General features: G+C 38.7%; 1 protein-coding gene across 1 annotated transcript; it reads right to left on the reverse strand.

Moving 5' to 3' along the window:
• Positions 1-244: 244 nt before the first annotated feature.
• Positions 245-9,406, reverse strand: LOC139976739 (tubulin-specific chaperone cofactor E-like protein). Its single transcript, XM_071985456.1, has 11 exons — positions 9,210-9,406; positions 7,863-7,998; positions 7,386-7,522; positions 6,568-6,758; positions 5,495-5,989; positions 4,387-4,708; positions 3,391-3,463; positions 2,412-2,548; positions 1,740-1,930; positions 1,126-1,617; positions 245-774 (listed from the first exon to the last, which is right to left on the reverse strand). The coding sequence occupies exons 2-11, from the start codon at positions 7,984-7,986 to the stop codon at positions 732-734; spliced, it is 2,205 nt and encodes a 734-aa protein (XP_071841557.1). The 5' UTR covers positions 7,987-7,998; positions 9,210-9,406; the 3' UTR covers positions 245-731.
• Positions 9,407-12,117: the final 2,711 nt, after the last annotated feature.

Consider the following 12,117-nt stretch of genomic DNA (forward strand, 5'->3'; position numbering starts at 1 on the left):
ATGCTCTAAGAGACCAACATCAATGAGTACATCCAGGAGTGTACTGCAGAAGTTCCGGGATGTGCTCTCCAGACATTTGTGTATGCAGACTCATTTACTGCTGATATATACCTGTGTAATATCACGAACGTGTATACATTCAATAGTATGGGTGCCAAGGTGATTCTAGTAGTGAGATGACTAGTAAGGTTTATATCTCCAGCTTGTTATTAGCAAGGCTAAAAAAAATTAGAACAGTATAGAGTGCCTTTAATAACTTTTATTAACCATTAGTTTCTTCTTACATTGAATTTTATATTTCTTCATACCATACATGTTTACATGTCAGGAATGACATCTCTAGAGGAGGGGAGAGTGTTATGGGTATTAACATGATTAACATGTGCCTTAACGTTATAACAACTATAAAGGTAAACTGTTTTTCCTCTCTCCGTCTCACAGTTTTACAGGTAGCTTGGTGGGGTGGTGCTTTGGGTCCATGCTGCCAGTGGGGATTGAGAGATCCGGGTCTTAACTATAGGTTTATTCTACCCAGTATGGCGAATATACTAAGTATGACTTCAATCCATGATTCAATTACGAGCCAAGGGCGTCACATACACACACACACCCACACACACGCAGTCACCATTGCATAGATTCCTTGAGCCTTCAGGCAAGGAATCAATAAAATCTAATATTGTTCTCTTCCTACTGGCGCTGATGCTGATTTGGCTCCAGTTCCACTGTATCTAGTTTGCTTCTACATGGTGAATGGCTAGCAACTCATCATACCTACAGAAGTAACAAGAAAATGTAAAAGTTACAGTCTACCTCACTGGAGGAAAAAGGGCAGGGAAGGAAATGATGGAAGAGGGCGACGGTACATTGGTTGCTACTACCTGGTGGAATATTCCATAGGAATGCGTTGAGGCATAAAGTACTAGCATACAATGGCAAAAAGCACATCAAACTTTTTACTGCAGTTACAAAGTTATCTAAATAACGACTTCTATCCCAATCCTCATATGCAAAGTAGTCTGGCCCAGGTAAATGTGCTATGAGAGTTTAGTAGACTTGGACTAGTACTATTTGCATTAAATCTTCAAAAAGGCAATAAACATTTGAATTTGAAATGAAACATACCGAGTTGGTTTCTCAGGGATATCAGAGTACTTCTCAATGAAAGCCCGTTCAGCACAGTCCCTTTCTGATTTGCTGATGCTGCTATTGTTCAACTTGCTTATCTTTGGTAATCTAGCAATCAATAACTCCCGAGACTCCTTTTCATCAAGCTCTTCTAATAGTGGAATGCCTTGCAGCTGAACATCTTCCAACTTGGGGAAATGGTTTAGATTGTCAAGTTCTTCCCAAGTCGACAAGTTTATATCTGTAATGTCGAGCTGCCTCAGACAAGCAAAATGTCTACCAATGTCTTCTGTAAGGCCAGCGAGAGGGTTTTTTGCTAGGTGTAGACTTTCGATGCTTGGAAACAATTTTCCCAATGTAGCAATCTCTGACCACTTGGAGAGCAGGTTTCTGTTGAGGTAGAACTTTCTGACACTGGTGAAACAGGTTCCATCAGCTGGTATGGGAATGGATGCCAGGTTATTAGTACCAAAATGTAGCTCTTCAAGGCTAGTTTGGAGAAAAAAAAGATAAATTAATATACAACTTTCTGTGTTTGATATTTACAGACAGTATTTACAGACAGTATTTATAGACAGTATTTAGACAGAAAACAGTAACTTGCAACATACCATGGTAGACCAGAAAGGGCCGAGAGCAGAAACGACCATTTCAACAGTGTTCTGTCGAGGATGGCAGTTTTAATGCTCTTTAATTGTTGTTTTCGTTTAGCTGCCTCTTCCTCATTAATGATAACATTCAGATTAGCAGAGGTGAGGTTCAAAAGCACCAAGTTGGGCATAAATTTTATAATTTCCTCCACCTACATGTAAAAAAGAGAATAAAAGTGAAATAACACAATTCAAATTACGTTCTTGAACCCAATTGTACACACTTTGTAACCCAATGTAATTGTAACCCAATGTACACACAATGCACTGTGCTTTATACAGAATGCCTTTTTGGCTACACTTTCGGCAATGTATGTTACAGATAACTAATATCAATGCAGGTTACATTCCCGTACCACTTTTCCTTCAGAGAGAACACTTTCTCAAAATCCCAAGAATGGCCTTCTTCTCAAGCCATGGATTAGTGTTGCTGTACATAAAAATGTTGACAGTAAATTCAGCTATTGAAGTGAAATTAGCAACTTTGATCTTTGGATAACAACAGAGGATGTTTTAAGTCACTTTACGTCAACTCAAAATGATTTGGCAACAGCTATGTGAAAATTCCTGACAAACCAGCGTTGCAGGCAGATGAGTTTACTCTCCAATAGGACCAACATCAGTCACCCTTACCTCAGTCCAACAACACAAGGCATTGTGTGATACGTCCAGCTCAGTCACATCCTGAAGTTCATCAGCAATTTCCTGACAATCACCAGCTCCAATTATGTGCTTGCGAGAGAGGACAATTTGCTTTATTTCACAGTGTGCTGAAAAGAAAGCACAAACTTCAGTCTGAAGTCCAAACATGGAATGATATGTAAGCTAAAAAAAAAGCTTAAGTTTGAAAAGATTCATTCAATGTTGTCATTCCCATGTACATACAATTGACAATGGCTGATGATTATCATAAAATCACCACCACAAGAATGAATTGAGCTGTTTGTGAGGAAACATTGCTTCGACCCAAATCCACCAAATGTCTCCGTAACAAATGAATTTGGCTGCTTTTAAACAGTTTATAATGACTAAGGACATCGACCCATGGAATTTGCTTGGTAACGGTTATAGGTGTGATAAACTTGGTACTATGACCCGATAAACCATCACCATGGTTGCACAGAACACATAAGGCCTTATCCAACTGTAATGATCTAAATATCCTCAATGATTGAATTGTATCATTTATTATTCCATTGCAATCTCTCTCCGCATTCTGCTTAAAATTTGGGAAAAGGGTAAAGTAATTAATAGCTAGAAAGGGGTTCCAACCAGTGAACTCTTGGATACAGACCTAGCACTCTACCAACTGAGCTATCCATCCCTTGGCTATTTCATTGCTAGGGGTGCCAGTCAGCAGCCATACCGTGTAAACTGGGACTACATCCCAGTTTCATTCCATACAACCCAGAAAGGGGCAGGGAAAGGATTTCAAGAGATAGTCAACTTATAAGTATAATTTTATAAGCAAAAATGAATAATACAAAATATAAGTGATAATGGAAAGAAAACCCAGTACAAATTTTTTTTTTATCTTTTTCTTTTCCTCTTGCTCCCCCTTCAGATGAAGATGGTATTAATAAGATAGAAGTATGACTAGTTAAAGACTCACAGTCCATCTCGTCTTCTTCAGGGTACTTGGCAAAGAATGCTTCAGCAAAGGTTGTATGAGTTGGTGATTTGCGCTGTAACAATCACAAACAAACATCTCTCTATTATACTTTAAAGAACAACTTTTACAAAGAACACGAGACTGAATATAATTTATTAGCAGGATACAGGGATTCTTCTCTCATTTTTTCAAAGTCCAAATGCTGTATTCTGTTACTAAAATTTCATAAACTTTGAGGTATCAAATGCATGGTGACATATTTGAATAAATCACATTTAATTTGTTCCCATATGGAAACTTTTGCTCTATAAACGGCCCGTTGACGGAGAATTAAATGATGATGCACGCACAGGAAGTGTTGCGGTTTTCACTCTCCGAAATTGCTGTGAGAGCACTGCACACTGTGCTGTGTTTAGATTAGCAGCGTAAAGGAGGACTTCTCAAATTTCTTACTATGCTATTGATTTGCTGGTGAAAAGTACAAGCCTTAAAATTGACCAATCAAGTGGAATTTTTATATCACTAGAGAAACGAGTCAACGAACTTTTCTTTGGCATAGGAATGAAATTGGTTATGCAAGCACACTCCCAGCAAGCACAATGTAAGCATTAAGAGATAGGGACATTTTGAAGACGTTCACTGCTTTCCGAAGTGGTTTTTACTTTTTCAGATTAAAGAGTAGGGGCTTTAGTTCACACGCATAATAAATTACGACACATCATTGTAAAGAGGACACAATATTCTTCAAAATGACATAAAAAAGAGTTGTCTGAGTGCTATACTTAGAAAGTTATGAAAAGAGTTAGCGCGAAATGTGCTTAATTTGTAGCAATATTTGCTACGTCACGAGGTGTTTTGTGCCGAGTTCGGCAAGGATTCCATGTGTTTCAACTTAATGATTAAATCATATATGAATGCAGGAGTGACAAATCTGAGCTGGGATTGAAGATGAATATGAGCAGATAAATATGAAAATAAAATGTATAATTTGCATACTTTTTGTTCGTCTGTATCTTCCAGGGTTATTTCATCTCCGTCTCGGATATTGTACCACTGTAGACTGTTGGTACGGGAGTCAAGCACCTCAATCTCAGAGTCGCCCTTGACGCTCCAGTAGAGTAACCGGATCTTGGAGCGCCGCACTCCAAAATGAGAGGCCAAGGTTTTCAATAATTGCAGATAAGTTTGCTCTGTGGAAATAGTCATCTTGTCTGTTTTCTCTTTATATTTGATGGTGACGGTGGCACTGGTTACCACGGTCATATCCACCTGTGCCAGTCTGTGGACATTCTTGTGAACTGATGATAGTTCTTCATACCTATGAGAGAGAAAGCATAACTCTGAGCAATATGAAGAGAAAGAAGGAAATTTGTTTAAATACAAATTAAAGACATTTTACTTCAACTTATACTGAGATTGAGGTTCCTCTTTCCTTCTTTTCTTTTTCTTCCTTTCTTCTCTTTTTCTTAGTTCTTTTCTTAATTCTTCCTATCACATTCCATAACTCTCTGTATTCGCTACTTTTGTTGTATATATGTTGTGAAAAAACAAATATTATAAACAAAAATTAACGAAATGAACAAACGTACGCCAACTTGGATGCAAACATTGGAACCCAAAACACAACCTCTTAACATTTTGCATTTACAACAATATTTATATTTCAAAGTTTGGGGATCTTGGTGTTTTTTTAACATTTTTATTGATGTATCTGGCAACAGCAGGGATAAATGATGTCATCATGACAATTGAGCTGAAAATACTTTATATTTATCCTAAGAGGAAAATGGTATTTCTGCAAACAGGAATATATCCCATTGAAGAAAAGATAACGTAACTCGTAAAATAACCTGTTACTTTAGTGCACTAGAATCAACTTTATTAATTTGCCAGTAACAAGAGTATATTACATTCAATTAGTGGGATACAAAACTTTCTGTATTGGATTACAGACAACTGACATATTAGAAATAGTCCATCCAGCCAAGCACAAACAAACATTCACTTAGTTAGATTTAGAGGTATCCAAATAGTACATGTCTTTAAACAAATAGAAATTCAATGAATAATGTAACTTTACAGGAATCAAAACTAAGACATTTACCTTTTGGGTTTCTCCGTTGAGTCCATAAATTTCCGTATGAAAGCCCTTTCAGCATCCTCTCTTTCTGGTTCAGAGATGGGACTGTTATTTAATTTTGTGACATGTGGTAACCTAGCAACTAGCAGCTGACGAGATTCTTTCTCCTTGAGTTTCTTCAAGAGGGGAATTCCCCTCAGCTGAATCTCTGTAAGTTTAGGAAAGTGGTTGAAATTGTCAATATCCTCCCATGAGGACAAGTTAGTGTCCAAAGTACTAAGCTGTTTGAGACAGGCAAAATGGCCACCAATGTCTTCTGTTAGGCCGGAGAGAGGGTTGTTAACCAGGAGGAGGTTTTCAACATTTGGAAATAATTGCCCCAGCTTGGCAATCTCCGACCATGATGTCACCATGTTGTCGTTGAAGTAGAGCTTTTTGACACTGGTAAAACGGGGGTCACCATCAGACGGTGTTGGGATGGATGAAAATTCATTGAGGCTCAGATGTACTTCTCTAACGCTGTTATATGTATAAAAAAAAAAACAGTTCTGTTCATAGCCAAAACAAACTTTTTCAAGATTACATCACATGAGGTCAGACATTATTTTGAGATCATGTACCTTGGGTGGGGTGGCTCTTGGATCATTGAAGCTGACATTCATGTCTAAGGATCCTCCGACTCTAAATAAATTAAAGTTTATACATCAAATGGTGCAATTCGAGGCACATTTAGACCATATGCTTTTGGGTCTTACTCTTTAGTTAGGTCTAAATTTTTGCTACAAGATTGTGCTAATAAATACATTTTGAATGTATTCTCAAAAGGTAAAGGGGCAAGAAGATTTAAACTAATGTGATTTTGCTTGCAGACAATAGATGTCCGCAGCCTAGACATTGCTTCTAGGTTTGAGACTGGGCTTAAAGCTGTCTGCATAGTGCAAGCATTACTTCAACACTACAGTACTTAGCTAATATATCTTTTTCTTTCAATAGTTTCATTTTTAATTTTCTGAGATGTTTGTGCCTCTCTCGCTGCTGATATTTGCAGTTCTGATAGGAATTGAAACAGTTTAGAAAGACAGCAACAAATATCATACCTAGGGAAGCCTGCGAGGACCGATAGAACAGAAGGCCAAGATAAATTAGTAGCATTGAGGATGAGAACCTCAATTCTCTCTTTTCCCAGTCTTGTACATCTGATAGAATCTGCTCCACTGCAGCTACCTAACTCTGCAGAAGCCAGATTGAGAAATTCCAATCGTGGCATGAATTTTATAACTGACTCCACCTAGAATGAAGCATATAAATATGTAAATTAAAACAACAAAATTTATAATGACATTTTGATGCGAATTTGTAACAAAGCAAGCAACACTTCTGGGACACTTCAAGGATAACCTGGTGGCTGTCGTTGATTGCTTAGCAAAATTGCTGAAAAATTTCAGAACTTTTAGACCAAAAATAACATTCTCATAGTATTTTTTAAGGCAACGATATGAAGCTTTCAGACTTTATGATATTTAGTAAATTGCACATTCCAAATGTATCAGGTTTCAAATATAAATCAACAGGCAGATTATAATAGGCTAGAAGTAAAAGCTTTTGAAGTGCATCTGCCCACAGGACATCACAGAGCCCCTACTGTGATGGAACTTCCTGGAGTAGCTGAAGGTTTAGCCAGTCAAAATAGGTTATATTCAATCAACCATATCTCAAGTTAGGGTCAAGATATTGAGATGGGGATTTCAACTAGCAGTGTGAAATATTTGTTTCTCTTCAATACAAGTTTCACATTGTTTTGCCACCAGAAAATCCTTTTAAATTAAGTAATATTCCAGTCACCAAGGTGCACGCATCTAATCTCTGCAATTATTCCTCGTCATCTGCATTTCATAGAAAGAATGAATTTTCTTACCACATTCCAGGATCCAAGTGGGTTAGCAGAGAGGTCCAGCTCAGTTACATTCCGAACCTTATCGGCGATTTCTTTTACCTTACCAGCAGAGGTGATGTTCTGATGATCAAGGACGACTTGTCTTAGGAAGGTATTTGCTGAAGTGGGAACAGACGAAAATAATTAAAGGTACAGAAAACTTGAGTGTATTTCTCAAACAAGTATTTTAAAAGCAAATCCATATATAAAAAAACTCTAGCACAACAGAGTGTGTCAGTGTGATACACACAGAAACAACACACATCACCACCACACAAACTCCTCTTGCTTTTTCTCAAAGATATTTGGACTGCTTTGAGGTAAAAATCTCATTAATGACCATTTAGGATATAAGTTTAGCAAATGAGTGCTTAACTTTGATGAAAGGAATTGATGGTTTTTAAATATTGTCTTCATATTTTCTTTATTTTGACTAGCATATTTTTATAAAAAACATACCACCAGGTTTAGATTTTGGACAGAGTATAACAATTCCAGAATCAGCACCAAAGTCTGTTTCATTTTCCTCTTCCTCCTCCAGGTATTTAGCAGTGAATGCCTCCACAAAGCTTTTTCCAGTCATACTGTCCTCTGTCTGTAAGAGAACATTAATTCAATATATGTAACACTGTGAAATACATGGAACTAGTGGGGACTGTGACTGGTGTGCTTAGTGCTATACATTACTATTTTATGTGGAAAGAAAGTAAAATGTCAATGTTCAATGATCTAACAACATCTTGGCTAGGCCAAGTGTTGTGTACTGACAATTATTACCGCATGATTCTTAATAGCGCCACCAGTATCGATCCTAGCAGGTTATACTACTTGACAGACTGGTCACATGAAGTTGTTGTTCTACAAAATGGCTGAATAAACTAATAGTACCAAATCCGTTAATCTCATTCGTATTTTGTCTAGAATCTGGTTAAATCCGATGCATCCGACGTCGCACCAAGTTCCTTTCTTGTGAAACTATGAAAATGCTGCTACCTTATGAGAGCATGAGGCAGTTTGTTAATCAATCAACCTGAACATTAAAAGACTGTGTATCAATTCCCCAAACTTGTCTTGACTACAATACAGTCTATCCAGCTACAATGCAATCTATCCAGCGAACCATCACATATGAAGGCGGTGTACCTACGTATCCTTCCAAATGATTCAAAGAAAGTTTAACCGATACAATCCTACACCAAGGTAAAATCCATTCCTAAAATGTTCCTTTCGCCATAGGTTTCAAGCCTTTCCGCCCTGGCAGAAGGCTCGGAACATTTATGGAGGAAAGGTATGGTGGTATGTACCTATGGCTTCTTGGCCTTTTGGCCTTTTGGCTAAGATCATGTGTAGCATCTGTTCCCTTTCGAGGGCAATGGTGATGCACACCCGACGATGATCACACAATCACTGTCCCAATGCAAGGTTGACTGGGTTGAGAGCGGATCAGTCGTTCGGTAGTTTGGTTTTTCGTGCCCAGGTTCTCTCCTGGGCGACTTTTTCTTAAAAAGTACCTACTGCGGAATGGCACTAGATCCCTCTCTTACTACTAGTACTACTGCTAGTAACATCAATAACAGTTTGCAATGTACTTTAAGGATTTATTTAAGGCTAATTAAGCCTATAAAGTATAAACTAGACTACCTTCTGTTAAATATTACATATGGCCTAATTAACGATAGCCTAACGTTAGACCCTTGTCTAACTTACACAATAGCCTAGACCTTATAATTAGTGAGAACTTAATACTGGTAATAGGCATAGGCACTACAGTACAGGCTACAAAGCCCTTCCTTTGTTAGACCTTACTCAATACTTGGTCACGTTGGATTCCTTTTGGTTTCTACTGCAGCTCTATTGTCTCTCGTACTCAGTGGATAAATGGTTAGCATTGAAGCTACCTAGGATAGGACTCTCTCACTCTTTCCAAGGTGCATTACGTAATACATTACTATAAATGTAGACAAACATCATGATGGCCATATACCCGTGATCTACCGTTATTCGCAAATATATGACTGTCTTGCATGCATGACGTTTGTTTCCGTTTTTCGTTCAGGGAGTATTGCTTCTTTAGCAGATCTCCGAGTTCACACGCTGTTCCCGCAGTAAGTAGGCGGGGCCTGTACGACAACACTCTAAATGCGTGGACATTTCAACGTAAGGCCTTCCAACGTGGAACTGATGCTCTGGGGAAATGTGGCTACTAAACTCACGTCCCTGGTATAAGCACTATAAACTTTCTACAAGAGATATTTACTTGCAGCTTACACGCTTGGAATAATTATACCTTCCTCTTTCTGACACCTGCTTTCAGTGTAACCGAGAACCAGAATATATTAAAATCGAACTTAAGGATGAGAAAGTAAAAATGTAATTTCTCTCTGCACACAAATTTAGTTATACGAGAGAACAAGGAATATCTGAATACGCTTGGCCCTGGACCCCACTAGGGTCCTGAGATACATTCCGTATAGAAACGTTAATTAAATTCTTTTCTCTGACATGTATTTTTTTCGGTCCAAAATCCCTACAAATTCTCGGAGTTTTCTGCACTCCCAGCTACTAAGTTACTTACAGTATCCTGGTTGTAATTATTATGTTTTTGTTAGTTTATTTTTCGCCAATAGATGTCGATCATTGCAGGCGATCGCAAAAGGCCAAACCGGTTTCGAAATCATGCATCAACATCAGTGGCGTCACCAGACTTTTCAGTCTGGGGGGGGGGCACCAGCATTTGATGGGGGGCACTTAGGTGGATACGGATCGCCGTCCTGGGGGAGGGGTCTAAGGGGAGGGGGTGGAAAATTTTCGGGTGTTACTAAAACGAATGACAATTGCGTTACACATAACGAATGACAATATGTTGTACACACTAAAAAATTGCGTTGACTAAAACGAATGACAATGAATGACAGCACAGACATATATTGTCGGTATATTAAAGCCACGCATACCGAGTGGACGCGAAGTATGTGGCTTTCAGATCTAGTAAAGTACGGACAAGATACAAACGCACCTTATAGTAAGCGAAATTGTTAGTCTGATTTTAAAAAGTAATTTTAACGTCATTTTCCGATATTAATTGTAAGAAACTAACAATACTATAATCTTGAAACGGCTAAAAATTTCAGGAAGAGTCCTTATATTGGACATTTCTATGAAGAACAAAAGATTTTTTTAGGGGGGGTGCAAAAAGGACTGGAAAAGGAGAAAATTTGCGCCAGTTATGGGGCACCCTGTGGTTTCTAAACCCTGCAACCACGTAACATGCGATTTTCCACAAATCCTTTTTGCGCAGAAAACCAATAACCGCATTTACTCCACTCCGTTAAGCATTCTATTTCTTCTCACCACCGTCCTTCGTTGTCATTCGTTGACATTCGTTGTCATTCGTTGTCATTCGCTGTCATTCGCTGTCATTCGCGAATGATAATTAACCCTGTACAAAGTCAATTGTCATTCGCTGTCATTCGTTTTAGTTTGTCCCAAAATTTTCGCATACGGAGGATGGGCTAGATGCAAAATGGTGCCACATTTGATGCTAAATTCGATCTGAAGAAATCTCCAGAAATTGCTATTTTTGAGGTAATGATTTTAACAACGCGCAGAATTTTGCAGAGGATATGAACCACATGCTGTCGATATTATATATATGAGTCATGTAGCTCGCGAAGCGGACGTGTATAGCCGCTGGTATGGCGTGAGCACTGACACATTCAATGTACAGTAAATATCGACACCTGTTGTGATGGCGCGGGTTACGACTTCAATACCCGACGGTCAAGGATAAACTTTTTCATTTTTTCGCAGCTCATTTGAAGAAAATACGAATTACTGTGCTTATGAAAACCAACTCAGATGATGGGAGTTGAATATAACAAAATATATATATATTTTTTTACCAACCCAAATCTCAGATGGGGGAGGGGGCACTCGGGGGACTAGGTTTTCCAGGGGGCACGTGCCCCCCTGCCCCCCCCCCCCCCCCCTTGGCGACGCCACTGATCAACATATTCCTCTTACTGTAGGGCTCTACTCACTTCCAGGAATGCCGTTCAAAGACGTTAAAACGTTTTCACGCACGACAATATCGCTTTTCGGCCTTGTGGCTAAGATTATGTGTAGTATCTGTTTCCTTTCGAGGGAATGGTGATCTATGCACACCTGACGATGATCACACCGTCAGAGTCCCGATGCAAGGGGACTGGGGTTGAGAGCGCGCGCGGATCAGTCGTTCGGTAGTTTGGTTTTCGTGCCCAGGTTCTTTCCTGGGCGACTTTTTCTTAAAAAGTATCCACGCACGACAATATCCGCAACACACGCACACAGAATGAATCGTGAATCTGATTCTTAGCAATGTTACTAGTCACGGTTGATCTACCGTTCGCATCTCTCCTTTCTGCCATGTACAAGTACAACATAAATTGAATATCAATAGCGCATGCACCATTTGTATAGATAAACCATCACTACCACCAACCAGGTGCACAGAATTAAATATAGGGACTTTACCTTTACTGCTATGTGCACCATAGTAACACAACTAACAAGAAAACGGTGACTCTTCCAAATTAGGTATACCAATACTCTAAAACAATTTTTAATCCATATAAATCCATGTTTGTCCACTTAAGTATAAGAGCAATACTTCAATACATTTCAAGATTCATAAAGAAATTGCAGTACTTAGAAAAACAACACAATCTTGATATAG

This window comes from Apostichopus japonicus, chromosome 12, assembly GCF_037975245.1.
Source record: "Apostichopus japonicus isolate 1M-3 chromosome 12, ASM3797524v1, whole genome shotgun sequence".
In the NCBI taxonomy this organism is placed as follows: Eukaryota; Metazoa; Echinodermata; class Holothuroidea; order Aspidochirotida; family Stichopodidae; genus Apostichopus; species Apostichopus japonicus.